The sequence below is a fragment of the Cantharellus anzutake genome (genome assembly GCF_015039405.1).
Source record: "Cantharellus anzutake strain C23 chromosome Unknown EI90scaffold_10, whole genome shotgun sequence".
NCBI lineage: Eukaryota > Fungi > Basidiomycota > Agaricomycetes > Cantharellales > Hydnaceae > Cantharellus > Cantharellus anzutake.
The window spans coordinates 74456-93593 of NW_024066960.1; the positions used below are offsets into that span (position 1 = coordinate 74456).

The 19138-nt window shown below is 50.6% G+C and overlaps 12 protein-coding genes across 12 annotated transcripts; 4 read left to right on the forward strand and 8 right to left on the reverse strand.

The window, feature by feature from the left end:
- Window positions 1-862: 862 nt before the first annotated feature.
- EI90DRAFT_3013829 (uncharacterized protein) lies at window positions 863-1327 on the reverse strand (the record flags this gene model as incomplete). The annotated part of the gene is made up of 1 exon (XM_039056703.1): window positions 863-1327. One exon carries the CDS (start codon window positions 1325-1327, stop codon window positions 863-865), a length of 465 nt encoding a protein of 154 aa, XP_038919483.1.
- Window positions 1250-1810, reverse strand: EI90DRAFT_3043742 (uncharacterized protein). The gene is made up of 2 exons (XM_039059277.1): window positions 1793-1810; window positions 1250-1738 (listed from the first exon to the last, which is right to left on the reverse strand). Exon 2 carries the CDS (start codon window positions 1621-1623, stop codon window positions 1390-1392), a length of 234 nt encoding a protein of 77 aa, XP_038919484.1. The 5' UTR covers window positions 1624-1738; window positions 1793-1810; the 3' UTR covers window positions 1250-1389.
- Window positions 1811-2142: 332 nt separating this feature from the next.
- Window positions 2143-4507, forward strand: EI90DRAFT_3287199 (uncharacterized protein). The gene is made up of 4 exons (XM_039067043.1): window positions 2143-2779; window positions 2838-2930; window positions 3024-3102; window positions 3175-4507. Exons 1-4 carry the CDS (start codon window positions 2561-2563, stop codon window positions 4065-4067), a joined length of 1284 nt encoding a protein of 427 aa, XP_038919485.1. The 5' UTR covers window positions 2143-2560; the 3' UTR covers window positions 4068-4507.
- Window positions 4508-4803: 296 nt separating this feature from the next.
- EI90DRAFT_3287200 (uncharacterized protein) lies at window positions 4804-5868 on the reverse strand (the record flags this gene model as incomplete). The annotated part of the gene is made up of 3 exons (XM_039067044.1): window positions 4804-5680; window positions 5739-5798; window positions 5845-5868. The coding sequence occupies 3 exons, from the start codon at window positions 5866-5868 to the stop codon at window positions 5168-5170; spliced, it is 597 nt and encodes a 198-aa protein (XP_038919486.1). The 3' UTR covers window positions 4804-5167.
- Window positions 5869-5994: 126 nt separating this feature from the next.
- EI90DRAFT_3287201 (uncharacterized protein) lies at window positions 5995-7211 on the forward strand (the record flags this gene model as incomplete). Its single annotated transcript, XM_039067045.1, has 4 exons — window positions 5995-6440; window positions 6492-6584; window positions 6637-7051; window positions 7135-7211. The coding sequence occupies exons 1-4, from the start codon at window positions 6324-6326 to the stop codon at window positions 7209-7211; spliced, it is 702 nt and encodes a 233-aa protein (XP_038919487.1). The 5' UTR covers window positions 5995-6323.
- A 997-nt stretch (window positions 7212-8208) lies between these two features.
- EI90DRAFT_3152288 (uncharacterized protein) lies at window positions 8209-9903 on the reverse strand. The gene is made up of 6 exons (XM_039065783.1): window positions 9586-9903; window positions 9474-9531; window positions 9336-9416; window positions 9224-9275; window positions 8824-9168; window positions 8209-8770 (listed from the first exon to the last, which is right to left on the reverse strand). Exons 2-6 carry the CDS (start codon window positions 9507-9509, stop codon window positions 8382-8384), a joined length of 903 nt encoding a protein of 300 aa, XP_038919488.1. The 5' UTR covers window positions 9510-9531; window positions 9586-9903; the 3' UTR covers window positions 8209-8381.
- Window positions 9904-11765: 1862 nt separating this feature from the next.
- On the reverse strand, window positions 11766-12699 carry EI90DRAFT_3043755 (uncharacterized protein). Its single transcript, XM_039059278.1, has 3 exons — window positions 12606-12699; window positions 12446-12554; window positions 11766-12394 (listed from the first exon to the last, which is right to left on the reverse strand). The coding sequence occupies exons 1-3, from the start codon at window positions 12693-12695 to the stop codon at window positions 12174-12176; spliced, it is 420 nt and encodes a 139-aa protein (XP_038919489.1). The 5' UTR covers window positions 12696-12699; the 3' UTR covers window positions 11766-12173.
- A 180-nt stretch (window positions 12700-12879) lies between these two features.
- Window positions 12880-14263, forward strand: EI90DRAFT_3043761 (uncharacterized protein). The gene is made up of 4 exons (XM_039059279.1): window positions 12880-13226; window positions 13274-13349; window positions 13409-13486; window positions 13537-14263. The coding sequence occupies exons 1-4, from the start codon at window positions 13071-13073 to the stop codon at window positions 14019-14021; spliced, it is 795 nt and encodes a 264-aa protein (XP_038919490.1). The 5' UTR covers window positions 12880-13070; the 3' UTR covers window positions 14022-14263.
- A 608-nt stretch (window positions 14264-14871) lies between these two features.
- Window positions 14872-15661, reverse strand: EI90DRAFT_74889 (uncharacterized protein). The gene has a single exon (XM_039068009.1). It carries the CDS (start codon window positions 15468-15470, stop codon window positions 14931-14933), a length of 540 nt encoding a protein of 179 aa, XP_038919491.1. The 5' UTR covers window positions 15471-15661; the 3' UTR covers window positions 14872-14930.
- Window positions 15613-16078, reverse strand: EI90DRAFT_3119162 (uncharacterized protein; the record flags this gene model as incomplete). Its single annotated transcript, XM_039063177.1, has 2 exons — window positions 15613-15857; window positions 15922-16078. 2 exons carry the CDS (start codon window positions 16076-16078, stop codon window positions 15613-15615), a joined length of 402 nt encoding a protein of 133 aa, XP_038919492.1.
- On the reverse strand, window positions 16062-16827 carry EI90DRAFT_74069 (uncharacterized protein). The gene has a single exon (XM_039068004.1). It carries the CDS (start codon window positions 16612-16614, stop codon window positions 16165-16167), a length of 450 nt encoding a protein of 149 aa, XP_038919493.1. The 5' UTR covers window positions 16615-16827; the 3' UTR covers window positions 16062-16164.
- Window positions 16828-17417: 590 nt separating this feature from the next.
- On the forward strand, window positions 17418-18508 carry EI90DRAFT_74756 (uncharacterized protein). Its single transcript, XM_039068008.1, has 5 exons — window positions 17418-17535; window positions 17601-17667; window positions 17724-17801; window positions 17855-18019; window positions 18089-18508. The coding sequence occupies exons 1-5, from the start codon at window positions 17518-17520 to the stop codon at window positions 18475-18477; spliced, it is 717 nt and encodes a 238-aa protein (XP_038919494.1). The 5' UTR covers window positions 17418-17517; the 3' UTR covers window positions 18478-18508.
- Window positions 18509-19138: the final 630 nt, after the last annotated feature.

The window sequence follows — 19138 nt, forward strand, 5'->3', positions numbered from 1 at the left end:
CCTCAAGAAGCGTACTAGCACGCATCAACCAACAGCACTGTCCGAGTTCCAGAAAGGCTTCCTACACTGAATTATATCAGATCGTTTGCAAGAATTTCCTGTTGTGGATATTTCGAGGCAAAATCCGTTGTATTCGTTAGGCGATAGATCCACACGGATGTCAATCAACTCACAGTCTGTCCTTTTTTCGCCACAAGGTTCAGAAACAAGGACAGGTGCTCCGATACTGTGGAATGCTCCTGGCGAAGGGCACATTGTTATTAATCCCCTCCGATCCTTGCGCTCGAGGTTAGCAACAGAGTATCTGCTATGGCACCGCTATCCTCCCCAAGCAAGTCACTTTGTTCACAATTTGCCGACAAGTAGTTTGAGAATTAGTCTGGAGGTCGATGTGGCTTGTGGAGACGGGCACAATATACAGCCTGGGTAGGAGAAGGGGGGGGGGTCCAGAAGAATAAACCTAGCACCAAATTATGCAAAATGTCTCTCCGAGTTCAGGAGCATCTCCAACATGGCAGTGGCACATTTGGAGTTAATATGGCACCTTTAGCTTCAAACGAGCGCTCAAGATCTGGGAAGCGGGATTCGCGAGACACAATAAGATGAGAGTAAGATCGTACAGAGATCCTCAAACACCAACCTGCAAGGTCATCAACGATCAGCCGCCCCTGCGACAAGCGGACTTCATCATAATCGTTGGTTAAAAGGTTCTGGGCTCTATAAGAGGGGTGTAAAACACCGGGATGGGTTACACACTCTATTAACAAGATGATTCGTCCAAACGACTGTATGGCCTTTTCGCCCGCATCGATACTGGATACATATCATGCGCGCAGAACTAGTACGAATAAGGATGCAATGATTAAAGACGACTGAGGACCAGGCCGTTGGGGAAACGCCGGAAAGACTCAGGAATTGACATATCGCTGTGCCCGGTTGTAGACTCCTCCGGGGTCTGGAGATCGACCCGATCCATAAGGGAACAAAGAACACGAGAAGGCTCGGGTTCCCCAACTTTGACAATGACCCGAGAGACACCGGGAAAATGGGAAGCAAGGAAAGCAAGGAATTGGGCAGGGGTGTGATGACGAAGGGGATCTATTTGCGAGTTACTTGTATCTAGGTTTTCGTGCGTAACTTTTGGGAAAGCAGAGGGATCTTTCGAATCAACTTCTGGCTCAATAACCAATTGGATGCCATTGAATGATATACTGTTAGTACCGGACCGACTTGAGGAGGATGGATTTACGGTTTCTCTAGCTCCAGTGTTTGGTGAGTAGCCGGCTTCACTGTCTTCTGGTAGGCCAACTGCCCCCTCAGTGGCCATTTCAGTGGTGTCCACTGTTGGTTTCCGCTTGTTAACTCTTCTAAGCTCGAATTTAGGGGCAGCTAGTTCTGTGGGACGCTGATATAGGGATTGCGAAAAGTTCCGCAGAGTACTCCGTGAGGGCCGGTGACGATGGACATGCTGATTCGCTCTGGGAGTCCTAGGCTGTATTTCTGGTGATCTAACAGAGTCCCCTTCGGGGCCATCAATATCAGACGAAATTGGAGAAGCAGGCAAATAAGCTCTACCCTCAGTAGAAAATCTGACCGACGAACGTGATGCTGTGGCAGAGCCATTTTTCAATAGTCCCTTATGATCCTGGCCCGAAACAATCTCATTGGAGGTCAACGCGCATACCAGTTCAGCATACGTTGAAGGACGAGTGGGTTGTGTCAAGGAAGAAGGCCCGCACTGCAAGGTGCATATTAAAAACGAATAGCGGATACAATGGGCAAGACGAAGCACCTTATTACACAAGCTGTTTAGATCCATGTAACAAAGGAGATGGCTTGGGGTAGGTGATAGTGGATGCTGAACCGGCAGCTTGGTCTTTAAGCAACCTATCTCGGCACCGATGTCCACTGCATAGTCTCAGCCATCATTGCGGTTACTCATCAGTGAAATGATGCGCCGGGTGCATAGGCGCTCAAAATGAGATGCGACGAAAGATTCCTGTGCTCTGCATATGGAGGCTCCTGTGAACTGCGGGATTCGTCAGGGGTGTGCCTCACAACCCCTGAAAGCGCGCGCGTTGGCAAAAGCACTGAGGTCCGTCATTTTGCGGCGACTGGAAATGCGGTACAGCCGCTATTCAACAGTATTCTGATTAGACAGGTGACCAGGACCAGCCTCTTACGACTTCCCTTCCTGGTCAATCTGGCGCGCGAAACCCGGGCGTTACTCCCAATTCGTTGCCTTGCTATGCTATGCTGTGCACGTACTCGACTGCGGCCCAATCTCCAGCGCGCCAAATGAGCACATATCTTGCAGGATATTAATTGCGCGCGCGCACACCAAGCGTACACGTCTCCTCCACAATCCGTCGCATGAAGCACAGCTCTCGCCCGCTCACGACAACGGCCACAGCCGTTGTTTCCGGTATACTCCCCACCTCCCGCGCGGGGCCTTCGCATTATAGCATAAATCCATCGAATCAAAAAGCATCCAGATGATTGTTGCTTCGCTATCGTTTGAGTTCTCTTGTTGCTCTGCCCAAACTAGTTTCCATCCTCGATGAGCACTGTTCCCCGTGCAACCCCATCGTGGCTATCCTCTGTGCCAACTGCGGGCAAGGTAACGAACGACATGCAACAAGAGCACCGCGTCAACCCGTCAGACCCGAGAGATGGAACACAGACTCTTGAGACGCAGGTCTCCAACAATCTCTTCCCTGACGTAAATTCGGGGGAGTTCATTACAGAGAAGTGCCGCACTTGTACGGAAAGGAAGAAGGTTAGTTACATCTCTCCCAACTTTCTGAATGATTTCTTATGGACCGTCTTTGGATTAGAGATGTCCGCTTGGCTACGATGAGCATGGTCGTTGCCAAGAATGCGCAAGACTGTCATTAGATTGCGTCCAAAATAGTCATTGGGAAGTGATGGTGAGTAATATCGTGTACCCACTGGAGTCATGCGCATGTTTCTGATTGTCAATGCCAATGCCAATGGGATCGACGGTATAACTACTAAACTAGTCTTACCAGGCGCGGATCGACTTTAACCTGGAAAGACGCCGGGCTGCAAAATCTGCTCGAAAGGCTCGTTACAATGCTCGTAAGTTTTTTATGGGATCATTAATGTTCCTACCAAAACCCATTGGCTTATCGGCTTCCGTCGTACCCACAGCTAAGGCCAGACGTGCGCTATCTAGAATGCAGTCTTCGCGCGAAACCTCGCTATCATTTCGGCGGCGCCTCCGAACACCAACACGGGTCAACCCGCCTCCGAGAAACCAACCGACGTCCGAGCTAATCACAACTATGTCCGGGGAGCATTCAAATATTGTAGACACGCTACTATCACTTTCGAGTCAAGCGGCGTCGTCTGACGCCCCTCCCCAAGAGATGAATCTTCCAACCCTCCCGCAGAGTTTCGGGCTCCCGTTGGGCTCGTCATCCTCCACATATAATCAGCCTCTCAGGACTCAAGATTCCAGTACACATCTTGACTTGCACGTTTCCCGTGAACCCGCTGGACTCCATGGAAGCATTTCATGGGATGTGTTCGACTGGAAAGAATGTCCAATCCCGGGTGATGACATATTATCAACGCATCCGTTCCCAGCGGCCAGACCGAGAAGTCCTTTTACGGCTGGGGACCTCCAGCAGCCCCCGCAGCACTGGGGCCTCGAATCGAAACTTCCTTCTCATCCTTCCCCTACCTCATACCACACCCAGGAATATGTGCCAAATCATTTATCTGTTGCACAAGGCCCAGGACCGCCTCTGTCAGCCTCTGCACATCCCAACAATATCCGTCACAATCTCTCTCCCCAAACATGCTTGAACCCATTTCAGCCGGTTGCTCACTTCAAAGACTACATTACGACGCTATTCCCCAATACTTCCCGCATTGTCATCGAAGTCGAGAACGACAGGGGCCCAGAGCTTGTGGACCTGAGTGCATTATTGGACTATATTAATAATCCAAGGCTTATTCAGACAAATGAAAGGCCACAATATTTACCGTTGAGTTCATCTCTTACTAGACTAGAATCCTTTGATTCGGAGGCGACTTAGAATCCCTTGACTTTGCATGGACATCCGTGTTGTATGGCGGCTTGAATCCATTTGCGTATCTATTTCACCCTACTTTCACTTGATTTTGTTTGATGGTTTATACCGAGGGTCCTTCCCGTTAAAGAGAGGCTGGTCACCTGCCTACCGAGGGTCTGGGGCCGCAGGACGTTATCCTATTTTTATATCCTTTGTGTAGACCCTACTCCAATACCCAAACCCACGTGGCTCACGGCCTCATTCTGTTTTCTTGATACTCCATACTATCGCAGCTCACAATTCCCTCTTACTCACAAAAATCTCTGATCATAATACCCGATTCTGCCACCCTATTATCAACCTTACACCAGTACCGGTCTAGTTTCGTTGCGGCAACTTAGATGACATAATTTAATGTATCGGAATCTACTTGATTGGCAATCATTATGTAGCGATGTTGTTTTGGGCTTCGGCCTTCCGTTGGTGCCCATGGATGGTGACAGCAAGCTGGATCCGACCCTCGCTGACGCTTATTTCATATCAATTAATTTAACAACTAACGCCGACTTTCCGGAATGCAAAAACCTACACAAAATCAACTGAACTACACACAACTCGAAGGATGGTGAAAGAAAATACGAGTTGGTACTGACATCGATTCGCGCTCAGACATCACAACCTCGAGGATCACTAACTAGGAGCTTACACCTCACCATGATGCCCTTCATTTCGGCGCCTGATGGATGACACTGGGTTTCGAATAATGTTAACAGGGTATAGTATATTACTTTTCCAGGTAGTCCGCATTGTCCGCATAATCAGTACGAAGCCTGTTGAGAAGTAGGTACACAGCTTGATCAAATGACAACATCAGTGAGTCGACAGCGCGTTCTGGAAGGTGCTCCAGCGACATACAAGATACAGAAACAAAGAAAGGAATTCGGCGATAGGATTTTTCAGATAGCTTGAATCACAGAAACAATTGCCAGGCAGCCAGGCGGATATCAGAATAGGGTAAAGAGTACAACTGTCCAGCAACGTTGGGGGTATTGATCTCGGAAAGCGTCACGTTGGCTAGTCCAACGCCGGATTAGCAAATCCCATGGATGGGTGTGGAAAGCGACCTAAAATTGGCTTGGTTTCTTTGGGGCTGAACCCTGGTAGTCCGCATCACATTCAAAATCCGGGATGCCTGATTCCAAATGCATATTGCTGAAAAGTTTTTCGAGATGTCCGGGCCATTCGCGCGACGTCTGAAGTCTGTGGGACCCTGCATCGTCCGTTTTAATGATAACTCGGCGGACCCCAGGGCAGCGCGCTATGAGAGTTTCCACGAATCGAGCGACAATGGGATGATCAAGAGGGTTGGGTTGCATTTGTGCCCCTCCGGCGGACTCAACGCCTGAGGCTTTACCAACACCGGCCAAGCGGCCAGTTGCACTACTCATATAAGTCTCCGGTTCGATGATCATCTCCACACCATCATATGAGGCGTGAACGGATGTGTTCCTTGGCGGTGAAGCCGTTGACGCGATCTGAGCATGACGAACGACCCGAGCCCTGGATTCGTCTGCACATCTGCAGAGACTGGATGATAAATTATCGAGCGGCCTGACACGATGTCTAGTACCGGAATTCTTCACGTTGTTCTTGAGCTAGCTAGAGCAAAAACTGAGACTAGCGACAATTACTGACCGAATAGCGTTTTTCGGAAGCTTCGGATTCGCGATAGTCACAGTTCCCTGCGGGACAGATCTGCCGATAATAAGTAATGAGTAAAGTAATATAGCCAGGTGCTCACATCGGAACTGGTGCTGAAGCTCATAGAGAAAAGTTAGAGGGGGCGGAAAGGTTTTAGGTGATGAGGCTTGTTGTGGCCCTATTATATGTTGTGGTTCGGTGAAGCGCCCAGACACACCGCGCGGAACTTGCCGAGGCGTATGCCTGCGTTCATCTGATACCGCGCGACATTTGGGCAGTGCAGCATCGATGCGTGTCAAAATTTGCAAGAGAGGTCTTTTCATCACATAGGCGCCCTGAGACACGCCAGCGCGCAAAAACAACGCAAGCAAGCGCGCGGATGAATTGGGGTTACACAGCTTTGCCAGTGGGCGAACGCCGAGCGCCTACTTTGTCATGTGGCCAGACTGGACGGCCAGCAACTGGGGTGCTAAGGCGCCACCCTTGTCCCGCGCGGGGGCCCGAGTTGTGTGGGATATAGACTGTTGCTCCAATCACTTCTAGAGAGCTTGTCCTTGCACCCCCCCCAGGCGAGCAACGATGCTGGGTCCAGGCAGAGTGCTAAACACCTCGGCGAGAGAGCCCACTGAGGGATCGGGCTTTGTTGGTACAAAGTCCGAAATGCCTGGGTGTTTCACGTGTGCCGATCGAAAGAAGGTGACTGAGTCACCAGCACCAGTCATTTGAGTCTGACGTCGTGCTTCCTAGCGTTGCCCTCGCAGATATGACTCCGAGGGGAAATGTTGGGATTGTGCCCGACTGCACTTGAGGTGCCTCAGCAATGAAGACGGTAAGAAGATGGTGAGTTCTCGCCTGCGGTTTGGGTTACAGACTTCCTCATATCTTCAAATAGACACCGTCACAACTATTAAACTTTCAAGATGAAAGGAAAAGGGCAGCCAAAGAAACAAGAAGGCCCCACAACAGGAATGGCTCGGCTGCACTGGAACCACAGATGCCAACTTTTAACCCCACAAGGCAGTACGTCCATCAGCAGAATGCAGGAGAGCAAGTACTTCCGAGTGGTGCATCCGGCGCTACAAGCTATCTTGCCGCGCAGACCCACGGCACCCACAACCTCTCCGAGACAGGCTTCAACAGGTTCGGGAGCGCCGAAGTTTCTACGGAAAATGCCGGGGGCATGGAGTTCGCCGCTCATCCACCGCCTCAGGTCATTCCTGAGCATTTCAGCCCAGCTTTCGCATTCCCCCCCGTATCTGACCGTGGTACGAATTACGGGTATTCTTTGTTTCCCACTGGCGATGGTGGTGCGTTCCTTCAGGATGACGCGCAAACTATACATCCAAGCATGATACGGACACCCCGCTCGGCACATGCTCATGGAGCCCAGAGCTGGGGCGGCGCCGGGACCTCAGCCGCTTCAAGTCGCTACCCGCCAAATCAATTTCAAAATTTCACCCCGGTTGACGCCCAATATATGCCGTCGGGAGGCCGGCAAAACTTAACCCGTGGGCGCAATAGGTTATCCAACCAACTTACTTCTCCCGGTGATAGTGATCACCCGGCTGTGGGCGGGGGCGGGGCTGTGGCTGCAGGTGGAAATGTTCCAGCATTCCAACTTTCTAGGAGTGAATTACTTCGCTTCCAGAATTATATTTCATCCACCATCCCGAGTGCCTCCCGTATTGTTATCGAGGTGGAAGGCGATGAAACAGCTGCTGAGAGTCTCGCCGCCTTGGTTGAACACGCGAATTGCGTTGGTCCCGTCACAATTGCTGTCAAGCCCCGTCATCGCCATCGCTTCTAGACTAGCAGGGGTTCTGAGTGAGCTGATTCTTCTATTTATGAGTGCTGTATCCTGGCATCATATGCCGAACATTCTGTTCGCACCGTCTTTTTGCCTGATTTTCGTGTGACACCTGATAGATGACAACTCTTTTTGCTACATTACCTCGTTTTTCACCCTATAATGGATTGATAGAGGCTGCTTCGACCTATAATGGATTAGTTTTTGTCATGGTTGTTTCTCGGTACATGCGTGGGGTTAACCACCCGCCGATGGTTACCCTCATTCTTCGTCCAAGCACAACATTATCCCCTGGGAAAAGGGGTCCACGCTTTGTCCCTCCTTGCTTTGCGGCTTGACGTTTCATATTGTGAGAGGCGTCATGCAAGGCGCATATTCACACAAGGTACGCTCGCCACTCAACCAGAATACTTTTGCCCCTAGACAAACTATCACCAACGGTCTCGGTCGACTGTCAGCCAACGCCTCGCGTTTGCTCAAACTCTGGCATCGCCGGCAACCAAACCTGCAATAGCTAGCTCGGCCCAATTGCCACGGTTATTCGGAATGGCGGCCATAGGGGCAGATGTGAACAGGCCATCGTGTGATTGGCAAACTGTACTCTCGACCTGCATGGCACACACGACGAAGTTTTGTGACAGGACATCACAGGGGAGAAACAACGCCAATCTATTAGCATGGTATACAGCTAAAACGGCAGAAAGGCGCTAACGCATTGGCCAAGAGAGTGGCCGCTCCAGCAGAAAAAGTAAGTACAAGGAGACACGGGAAGACAACCGCCGTCCAGGCCAGCACTTGTCACCAGGTCTCCAGCTTCTGAACCTCCCAACTCAGAATCGAGGCTGGTCAAACATCGCAGTGTTCATTTCAACAGTATTAGTGGTGCTCTCATGGTTGACTAGATCATCAAGGTTTTCGCCACCTTGTCCATTACGCTCAAGTTCGAAAACCAGGCGGAACACCCCGGGAACGGCAAATATAATATGTCGTTGGAACCGAGCCAGATCTGCCGATGGATCGTCTACTGTATGAGGATTGGCCAGAGGGCGATGTTGCCTTGCGGGCTGTTCTTGTTGGGGGGCCGTAAAGCCATATCCGGAGCCGGCCGCATTTTGAATATCCCAAGGGGCTACAGGTCCCAGACTCGCCACGGGAGAGGGACCTATCTCCTGTAAATTATGATTCATGTGGCCTTGGCTTCGACGGAGTTCGACAGAACCTGAAGAGAAGTATACTGTTTAGACAGCCATCAAGATTGTGAAAGGAGCTCACTGGGCAAAGAGCCGCGGGCTTCCGCAGCCATATTCACCGTTGACTCCGACCATTCCAGCCCCTGTCCTGGATTGAGCCTGGTTGAAATGGGATCAGTTCTGCCCTTGCCGTTTGGTTGATATGGATGGCCCCAAGATTCTAGACCCGATAGAAAAGGTTCCACTCCTGTCACCGGGACAGGTTGCATATTCAAGTCGGCGTACGTCTGGTGAGGGGGAGTGCATGCAGGGGCACTCGTTCCAACATCCCATGGTACACCGACAGCAGCCGGCGCCATTTGTTGCCCTTCCAAAGCGACAGTCTGGGTCGACCTGCGATCCACAGATAATCCGAGAGAATTCGAGACTGTTAGGGAACATTAAGAATGACGTATAAATGAAACGATATAAGCTTAATTGACAGTGAGTTCTTGGTCGTCGAGCCTGTAGGTTGCCTTGAGCCCGTGCGCCATTCTAAAACAGGGCGTTCATCAGCACGCTAGGGAGATCGATGAAAATCTGGGAGCTGGTTACCGTTTTTTCCAAAAAGACACAAGCGAGATCCAGTCGTGCGCATTCGGCGCACTTACCGCGGTGGGTCTGACCCCCGCAAAACTGCAAGAAAGGGCCACGGTTATAGAGAATGAGGACTCAGTCAAAACAACGCCTTACCTTTCTTCGACGCTTACAGCTGGAGCATCGCGCCATCTACGTTCTTATGTATGAAGCCCTTTATCATCTGGGCTTTAGGTTTGGTCATGTGGAAGGGAATGGGGAAACATACAGTATTCACGGTAAAAGATAAACAAAGTGAAGATATGCCAAGAGGCAGGGCGACGATGTGTTGGCAGAGAGGGGCTGTCTGGTTCTCCAATCCAACTTATATGCCTCTGTTGGCGGCATCCATATTGCGCGCCGTGAGAGTATCGATATTTGACGCGCGAAGGAAGCAGCAGGTTTCCGCAACTCTTCAATGAGGTGAAGTATGTAGTCAACAAACGGCAAAATCATTCCTGTGATACTCCTATCACGTCACGAGGAACTATTTCAAACTTTCGGTTGCGCGCGTGCGCGGAGTTAATTTGCGCGGGATCACCTCGTGGCGTGTTCGAGGCTGATAAGCAATTTGAATTGTACCTCATTATAGATTACCTAATATTGCCAACGCGTCATGCTTCCTCTAGCTCCTCGGCCGGCCGACACTTGGTTAATGTCCAATGGGCAGATTGGAGGTATATATACATCCCTCATAAACGTTCACGCCCTAGGTAGCAGCTCATCCCTTCCCCCCGCAAAGTGCTGTGAACTGGTAGTACCATATTCATCCACAACTAGCATATCTCATCTGGGGAGCAGAACTCTATAACAAGCCTTTCACGTGTGTCATCCCCTCTTTCATCCGTACAAGGTTAAATCTGGGGCTATGTGCTGAAGCCCAATCAGCAAGGAAGTAGGGCACCGCCCGCCTCGGCAAGGCTTCCAATCCCTTCTAAGAAAGAGGAGTTCACAACGCAGCTAGGTAAATCTAGCTTCAATCTATCATCATCCACTTTCACTGTGTCTCCCACCAGAAAATCCAGATAGTGACTGCTACAAATGTGCTGGTGAGCAACCTCTTCAATTCTGGACGAATGTAATATTTAAACCCGTCTCGATTAGGCCCTGGAAATTGTAGTAGAGCCTGCGCGTCACAGAGCTCGAGCAGTCCGTTCAGCTCTCGGGGTGCCAAAGTTTTCCCTCGTGATTCAGGAAACGGTACGACTCCCCGATTTCGCACCGGGCTTTCCTGATTACTCGCATTCCCCCCTATACCCTTGCGTTTCGGGACTATCTATATCTCCATCTACCGTTCCACATCGCGACAGCACGTTTCCAGCTCCCAATGGTGCCACTGTAGAATCACGGCCTCCCTCGAACGCCGCCACTCACAGCCCTCCACCCACCGATCACTCATTAGGCAACACTCCTTCAGAACCCCAACAAGAAAATACTGTTTTCCCTGTACCAGATTCGGAATAGTCGTGGATCACGAGCCTCTCGATGCACAGGACAAGTTCCGCCGGACATGAGGAGACTTCTGGCTGCCGCTTGAATTCTCCAAACCTCGCCCTCTCAATGAGTCTTCTCCAAGACCCCGTAACGATGCAGCTTCTCTCTTCCTTGGCTGCCCGTTTCCTCGCGCTCCGCAGGATCGTGATCAAAACGGATCATTCCCCACCAGAAGCCGACACCCCCAGCGACCTATTGGATCAATTCGATAGCCGATTCTTTTGGATCGCCCCTCCAAGGGTGGTCATGCAGGTTTGCGTTTGAGATCCGTGTTCCCAATTGGGGGTTTATGGTCCATGGCTTGCGTCTTATGTCCGTCATTGCGTCCCTGACTCCTTCGCGCCTTCTCTTCGTATCTTTGTTTTTCCTGAGCTACCACTGCAGCTCTAGCTTGAGTTCCCATACATCCATCCAACAACCCACCCCCGTCATGGAGTGACACGGTTACTTATTCAGGTTCAAACCGCTCGTTTACGGACCTCATGTTCCTGTCTTTCTAGACAGGTAGTCCATAAATCGCCGGTGACCTACTTGATACCCCCCTGCTCTCCGTAGTAGCCGCCACCAAAGGACATCATAACTACCACGCAACGTGGAAGTGCCGAGCAACGGCAAGATTCCAGTGCAAGAACAGTTCGTATTACAGTCGTACTAAATGCATATGTACAGGCTATGATAGCATTTGATCATCCTGGACCTGAGATGTTGAGCAATTTGAAAAATGAGTAAGTCATAAAACATTCGATCTTCACATGATAGGTCCAATTGCCAGTCAGAGTATGATGCCAAGGATGCGACTCAGATTAGTAAGTGAAAGTTGGCCCTATCCCAGCATTGCCGCCATTGATCGCCGCCAAGTAAGTTGAGCTATGAGGATCGACAATGGTTTGAGCACTGACACCATTATTGCTGAAGCTGGCCGGTTCATGACTTTCAACTCTGACGGCTTGAGCACCACCACCTCTATTCAACGTAGGTGCGTCTTGAAGGTTCACTATGGCCTGATCGCCGCCTTCGACCTCAAAAACGATCCGAAATGATCCCGGCACCGCGAGGAGAATATGTCGCTGGAACCGCATGAAGTCAGCCATTGCGTCTTCTGCTCTTTGGGGGCTTCCCAAGAGTCCTCGGGCTGCAGAAGCACTTTGGGCAGTGGGAAATAGTGATGCCCATGCTGTGTCATATCCGTGTCCACCGGATGTTCCTCTAGCACTTGCTGACGAGATAGGTGATGGAACAGGCTCATAGCGGTATTGAGCTTGGCCACAGCTGGGCGTAACGAAATCTTCAGCGAGATCAAGTAAGTGATCATGATTTCAAGAATTAGATGAGTTCTCCCCGTCCCGCACCAAAGGACGTACTTTGCCATAGTCCCCCCGCCCCGTTGGGCGGTTCCAAGGAGTGTCCTGCACCATGGGCCTGCGGGAGGCAGTGCGCCCCAGTGGGAGGACTGGGCGCGACTCCTGAAGGAATTGTGACAACCGAAGGCTGGATCCAGTTCCTAGCGACCCCCGAAGACGAGCCTGCGTACAATTCGTTTGTCGCTAACGCGAAAGTCAGTGATTTAGACTCGGAAAACATGCAGGTCGACTGACGGCAATTCCTTGATGGCAGAACAGCTGGCGGCTCAGGAAACACGCAACGAATCCCGCGACGCGCACAACGCGCACATGGCCCTCCGCTATGGGACCTTCCTCCACAATGCTGCCAATAAAGTTTTAGGGTATAATAATGAATGGATAAGGAAACCCTTACTTGGTGAATGGCTCTGCAGCCCGTACAAGTTTGCTGCCAGTGATTCCTTGCTGGGGCCTGATTTCGGCTTCCTGCCAATGAAGAAGCCATCGGAAATTCCTGGCCCCTAAATCAGCCGGTATGTTTGATGGAGCCAAGTACACCCACTGTCTTATGAAGAGAATGGAGGTGGCGCAATTGCAGAAACGAGTGATATTCAGGGACGAATCGTGGAGAAGAGGGGGAGAGAATGTGGGGCAAGAGCGGACTATATAGGATTGTGGACATCGAACAGCGCTTACAGAAGTCAGAGTCCCGCGGGATGTTTAATCACTCACTCGATTTAGAAGCTACCCAGTGACATAACTGAGTTGGCAACACCGCCATTTCATCTTGTCCGCGGGGCGGTTCTCCAATCGGCGCGTTCCGGGACTTATTGCGCGGGGCGTCAACCCCCTGAAATGGCTTGACCTGTATATATATTCCATGTGCGCCACTCGTCATCTCCCATCACTTCGTTTGGACCTACGACACCACCCTTCACTACCTACCCTCATCTTCTACTCCTTGGTTGGAACTACGATGCCTCCCTCCACAGATTTGGATTGTATCAGAGATGTACATCGCCTGCTACAAAGGAAGGTATGCCACTTCCCCTTCCCCTTTACACCACATTAATCAACCGCCAGGGACACTGTCCGCCTGATGCAGTAACAGTCTTAACCGGACCCCTTGCTTGCTCACAATGCCGTTCACTTGGGATCAGTAAATCTGGCTTGGCTTCACCGCATCACCATCGATTCATTGTAGCTTTTTTTTACTAGTACGCCCCGGATTTAGCCTCATATCATTTGATCACAAGGATCAGCCCCAAACGCAGAGTGCTCAGAATGCAATGGGTGGTGGGTGAGTCGTGTGCAAGGAAAATACAGTGATTTGATCGTGGTCCCAGAACCAGATGATAGTGATGTGTCGCCTGACGCAAGCGAAAGCTTGGTACGTTCCCAGGAATCCAGTCGCGCACGAAGCAACACGCTTCCCAACGATGCGGGGTCCCTCGGATCCTGTGTCGTACCTCCCCCTCATTCCTACGCTGGCATTCAGCTAAGCGTTGTTCTAGCAAACCGTGATACCCAAGGAGAGGAAACCGAGAAGCAAGTGTGCTCCTGTCACACATTAGATGCTGTCGATACGACCATCTCCGTGAAGCTTCTCGAGGATCCAGTGACGAGGCAATTTCTCTCAGACTTTGCTTCCCGTTATCCCACCCTTCGCAGGATCGTGGTCCAGACGGATGGCCAACCCCCACCGCCCGTGGGGTCGTGCGCTAGCCGGGGGGATGTGCAGCCGAAGCCCGTTAACCAATTTGGGGATGAGCAAACAAGAAGTCATTTGGGGATACCTTGTTCTGCGGATCTTGTCCGCACTAACCTTTAAGTTCCTCCGAACTAAAGGGTTTTGCAGTGGCTACTTTGTGGGTTTTTTTTTTTGCTGAATGTGCATGACGTTCTCCGACCCGTTTTCCCTCTTATCGCGGCTTGGTTGGGCTCGCTGGGCTCGGAGCTTCAATCCAATGTGTATGATCCTGTTCCTCGATGAAATTGTGCTGAGAGTTCCGAGTTGAAGTAGGGCTAAATCAGTCATCCCTCAGGCGCGATCGCACAAGTGCCGTGTCTGTTTGAATATGGAGATATCGAACACTTTCGGTTTTCTGGCATCCCGCTTTTCAGGCAGGACCGGTGATCTGTGGACCCCATACGGAATGCGCGGTAGGTGGAGATGAAATATTTTCACAACGAGCGAACAGCTCATCAATGTGACGTACACGTAAATAATCTGTTTCAGTTACTCGGCCCGTACGTACGTTGGTTAAGCCGAGTGAGAGCCTTTGAATAATGAAGGATTCTATGTTGCGCATCGTGAACACCGAGAACACTAACGTTGAGACTGCCATGACGCACAGACGGAAAAAACCTCAGCTTCTCAAAGGTGGACGGACGAGGCATGCACGGTGCCAGTCTTCGCAGTCAATGATAGGCCGAAGATACACGAGTGACTCCTATCTCATAGTCACACCAAAGTTTCAATTATTCGCGTGCGCGGGACTCCCACAAGTTTTGTGGCTTGCAGCTTGCTGTCGCATTAATGGCTGTTTGGCCCAATATCACCCTCATGGACCATTGGTGGGTACATGCACGCCGAGCCGGGGGGGGGGGGGGGGGGATTGACGGGCACAGTATCAACCAACCATTTCTATTTCATACACGTTACCAGGAGAGTTATATCCATCGTGTGTGGTCCTCGTGGGTCCCACTTGACAAATAGAATAACAAAACACGGTAATGATCATTGACGGAAACTAATAGCACTGTCTGTACAGCATGGAAACACAAGGAGGTCAGCGGAGCAACTTACAGCAAGCCAAAAAAAAGGTGGGAACGGCTGGTGAGTTTTGAAAAGCTCAGCGCACCATGACATATGTGACGTCTGAAAGTGGGATGGTGGGAGAGAGGGAGAGGGAGGAGGGAGCTGGATGCGGCGGAGAGAGATTTGGGGACGGAATGCGGAGAACGAGCTAGAAAGCGAGTTGATTAGAATGTACGGGGAGCCTGTTAGATGAAAAGAGAGACAATAGAGAGTGCGAGTTGGATGGAATGAGTGCGAGTTGAATGGGATGAGTGCGAGTTGAATGGAATGAGCGCAAGTTGAATGGAATGAGTGCGAGTTGAATGGAATGAGTGCGAGTTGAATGGAATGAGTGCGAGTTGAATGGAATGAGTGCGAGTTGAATGGAATGAGTGCGAGTTGAATGGAATGAGTGCAAGTTGAATGGAATGAGTGTGAGTTGGATATGGGATGAGTGTGAGTTGAATGGAATGAGTGCATGTTGGATGGGATGAGTGTGAGCTGGATGGATTGAGTGCAAGTTGGATGGAATGAGTGCGTGCTTGACGAAGTGATTGAAAGGGGGTTCGCGAGGCGTGTTTGAACGCCCGTCGGGCGGATCCTGTCTATGCTAACTACCGAGTTAATTGTGAGTAGGTGGGATCGCTTCGTTGATTCTCAGGGCATCGCCCCCAAATTCGAGGACGATCTGAAAGCATCCAGGGATGGCGAACAGAACGTGTCGTTGGAGGTCCGCATCTGCGACCGGCCGCGCATCGCCTACAGAACCTTGAAGTTGCTGAAATGAAGCTCCTGAAGTGGTATAAGCGAGTCCTGGAACCTGATGAAACGTATCCTGCCCCACGATATCTGCGGCCTCTCTGCCTGCTGGAAGAGGGAAGTCAAAACCTTTGTTCTTTGAAATGGATTGATTCCTTGCGAATAAGCGTACCTTGCCATGAATTAGACGGGCCCACCGCTTCTCCATGAACTGGTTGCAGAAGATTGAAGGAATATCCTGTATCGCTGGTCATCAGGAGCTGATCGAATTCGGTAGAGAGTGCCGGTAAAGTAAAGGATTCTTCGGGTTCGGGGAGACCAGCTCCCATGCTTTGGGAGTCTAGGGATGGAGGAGGCTGGCTACTTGCACTGGTTATAGGTGAAGGGCCCTCTCCAGCTTCAGGTTCGTTTAACGTCAGTGCCGAAGATTAAAAAATCTCAGGAGTTGACTGACGGAAATTTCCTTGCTGAATTTGGGTGCTTGGTGTTTCGCCTGGAAACACGCAAGGCAGCCCACGCCGTGCGCATCGCGCGCATCTATCGTCTTCTGTTCTGCCTCCACCATACTACTAGAATTAAGAGGATGAAGATTACTACTATTGAAAGGGTGTCTTACTTGGTGGATGTTCTTGCAAAGTTGACACCGAGTCCGATTCCTTGGTATGCGACTGGGTGCGGACATCGGTTTGCAGCTCAACGAAAAAAGTTTGAGGGACGATTGTAGAGTTATATAGTGTTCGTTGGGTAGCGCGCCATAACACAACGCGACGTGCTCGACGCAAGGAAGCAGACCGCGGCGCGCAGTTTCATGTGTTCGAGTGCAAAAAGTCAACTCCACGCCTTCACACGGAGGTAAGCGCGCCATTCATTTCCACAAATAGCAATAAGAAAACAACGCAACCATGTGTTGACGATCCCACTCATGTGAGCCGCATGACAAGTAGGCGGAGTGGCCGCTCGGGGCTACGGTGTAATAAAAACAGACTCGCCACCTCCACTAGAAGAACGCGCACTACGCATGGGATGCACCAAGAAAGCACCACTATACGCGTCACGTCCTTAATCTGGGTCACACAGCTCCAAGCAATGCGTCTGGTTGAATATGATTCGCCCTAAGCATCGATTATCGCGTTAACTAGTAGGAGGTCGGCATCACTTGTGAGCGGGATGGACCTAGCCACAGTGCTTGCATAAAGGAGCGCACTTGAACAAGTGCAGTTCCAATGTGGAACAGGACCCGATCCGAGCTTCAGCGGCATCATTATTCATACATACAAACGAACCTCCTCAATGCTAACCCCCACTCCAAACCTATTAAGTACATGCATCCATTGTATTTACACAGAAGAATATTAATATTGTCCCGCGAGACGGCGTCACGACGGGCACCCTTAAATTGGTATTCGCGTAAGTCGGTATATATACGGCCAAGACGATTCTATCACTCCTTCCCGTCAAGATTCGGGCTGGCCAGCCTGTGGTATAGGACTGGCGCGTGGTTACAACCAGGCCCACACGCGCTGGACTGCGCGGCGCGCTGTGTAGGTATCCAGCCTTTATTGGAATAGAGCGGCGCGCGATCGAATTGGCGACTCAGCCGTGAGAACAGCAACGAAACCCTTCGCCTCCCGTTGCGCGCGTGTTTAACATCAAAACATGATCAAATGACACGGTTTATTCAGCCAAGTGCTTATAAGAGCGCCTTCGAGGCTGAGTATTTTCCCCCAACGCCAATTCTATAAAACATTTATACTGCAGCGAGCCACAAATGCAACCAAGGTCCAAGGTACGTATGTCGTCTCATTCCTCTTCCACGCTCGGTTGGTTCAATGCTTCCGGCTTCGCCCCCAGACTACTTGCAGGGAATGCCCACAATACCACTCAGATGGGTGCCTGATGTGCCGTCGACCTCATTCAAGTGAATTATCCTGGCAGACCGTCCTTTTCCCAGCATCATTCACTGTATCTTTTTAGGCTGTTCTGAACGTGCCCAGGGAAGTGAATTTTCGGGGGAACAACTTCGGAGGCCGCATCCTGAAGCTCCCGACTGTGGTAAGCAACACGCAGACTCCATGGTTTTGTTGCAGCTCTAATTACAGTCGCAGTTACCAATAATTCCGTTCTAGGACATGTTTCGTGTAAAAATGTCGCCCATGCACATGACCACTTGACTGCCGATGCATGTTTACCATACCAAGGAAACAACCTGGAGCCTCCGAACAGTATGGATACCACAATTTCTGCAGAAGGGGACGCAAAGACCTCCCCAGGTACTGTTGAATCCAGTTACCCGTGTTGCAGTCACCTGTCTAATGATGACTATTCGGGTCTGCTTCAAGAGAATGACAATTTCCCGGTGTCATACGCCGGGATCGAATTAATCGTTGATCACACGACTCGTGACGTCTCCGACCATGATCCAGTAATCCGTAAACAAAATTTCCCTTGCGCATTGAAATCTCCCAATCGCACCCTCGCCATTCATCTTCTGCAGGACCCTCTGACCATGCAGTACCTTCAAGCTTTCGCAGCCCGTTATCCGACTCTTCGTAGGATCGTGATACGGACGGACAGCCTATCTATTCCTGGCAACCAAGTTCCTGGCAATCAAGTCTCGCTGTTCTGCGGCCACCAACAGACAGACCCTGTCATCCAATTGGGCGATCATCAGGGCAGACGCAACTTCGGGTGTTCCGATTCTGCGGATCTTGTCTCGAGTCACCTCTAGATGGCTATCTATTCATTCCACGTTAGAATTTCGGGGGTGTCAGAGGTCCCCCATTCTCAATTTATCTAATTCTGTCATGCCAGGGCAATGTCCTAGGACGAGCACATGTAGCTGGCATTTTATTCTCGTGTATTCCACCTCCCATTTGCATCTCATCACATGTATACGTCAGGAAGATTAATTGCTTGGAATAGTCATAATGAGGGACGGGCAATGAGACGACCAGGGGTCAAGTTCCCCAACTGAACTATCTCTATGAAAAAACTCCCGGCATCTGAAAATCTGAAACGCCCTAAGCTTGGGAGTCCGATTCTGTGACGTCGAGGATTTTTCCTCGCTTTGCCAAGAGCGTACATGGAGTGTAAGCCTTGCATGCTCTGTTAATTGACTCAACTACCTGGTTTGATGTCTCTCATCGGGCCACTAGTGATGCAATAAAAATCGACCTGACTCAATACAGATCTTGTCGGCTACATGGAGTTGCCGAACGCCATATTATGTAATCAACATTCGGTGGGTGGCGGAGCCCTCAAAACTCTATCCAGGGAACAGTATGATACCCCGGTTTCACACTGGACTTTCCTGATTTTTTTTTTCCGTTTTACCCTTGCATCTTTGAACTGCCCACTTGTGTCCTCGGCTGGGGGTTTGCGGTGCAGAG

Bases quoted from the DNA above. Each gene is read 5' to 3' on its own strand.
- EI90DRAFT_3152288 (XM_039065783.1), bottom strand. From the start codon at position 9,509: ATGGCGCGATGCTCCAGCTGTAAGCGTCGAAGAAAG. The intron at 9,417-9,473 runs GTAAGGCGTTGT...CCTTTCTTGCAG, and splicing joins GCTGTAAGCGTCGAAGAAAG to TTTTGCGGGGGTCAGACCCA. The intron at 9,276-9,335 runs GTAACCAGCTCC...GCCCTGTTTTAG, and splicing joins GTGTCTTTTTGGAAAAAACG to AATGGCGCACGGGCTCAAGG.
- EI90DRAFT_3043742 (XM_039059277.1), bottom strand. From the start codon at position 1,623: ATGGCTCTGCCACAGCATCACGTTCGTCGGTCAGATTTTCTACTGAGG.
- EI90DRAFT_74069 (XM_039068004.1), bottom strand. From the start codon at position 16,614: ATGGCGCGCTTACCTCCGTGTGAAGGCGTGGAGTTGACTTTTTGCACT.
- EI90DRAFT_74756 (XM_039068008.1), top strand. The intron at 17,802-17,854 runs GTAAGCAACACG...TTACAGTCGCAG, and splicing joins TCCTGAAGCTCCCGACTGTG to TTACCAATAATTCCGTTCTA. The intron at 18,020-18,088 runs GTACTGTTGAAT...GTCTGCTTCAAG, and splicing joins GGACGCAAAGACCTCCCCAG to AGAATGACAATTTCCCGGTG.
- EI90DRAFT_3043755 (XM_039059278.1), bottom strand. From the start codon at position 12,695: ATGGCTTCTTCATTGGCAGGAAGCCGAAATCAGGCCCCAGCAAGGAAT. The intron at 12,555-12,605 runs GTAAGGGTTTCC...CTTTATTGGCAG, and splicing joins GCTGCAGAGCCATTCACCAA to CATTGTGGAGGAAGGTCCCA. The intron at 12,395-12,445 runs GTCAGTCGACCT...CTTTCGCGTTAG, and splicing joins TCTGCCATCAAGGAATTGCC to CGACAAACGAATTGTACGCA.
- EI90DRAFT_3287199 (XM_039067043.1), top strand. From the start codon at position 2,561: ATGAGCACTGTTCCCCGTGCAACCCCATCGTGGCTATCCTCTGTGCCA. The intron at 2,780-2,837 runs GTTAGTTACATC...TCTTTGGATTAG, and splicing joins CTTGTACGGAAAGGAAGAAG to AGATGTCCGCTTGGCTACGA. The intron at 3,103-3,174 runs GTAAGTTTTTTA...TCGTACCCACAG, and splicing joins AAAGGCTCGTTACAATGCTC to CTAAGGCCAGACGTGCGCTA.
- EI90DRAFT_3043761 (XM_039059279.1), top strand. From the start codon at position 13,071: ATGTGCGCCACTCGTCATCTCCCATCACTTCGTTTGGACCTACGACAC. The intron at 13,350-13,408 runs GTAAATCTGGCT...TTTTTTTACTAG, and splicing joins ATGCCGTTCACTTGGGATCA to TACGCCCCGGATTTAGCCTC. The intron at 13,487-13,536 runs GTGGGTGAGTCG...TCGTGGTCCCAG, and splicing joins TGCTCAGAATGCAATGGGTG to AACCAGATGATAGTGATGTG.
- EI90DRAFT_74889 (XM_039068009.1), bottom strand. From the start codon at position 15,470: ATGCACTCATTCCATTCAACTCACACTCATCCCATATCCAACTCACAC.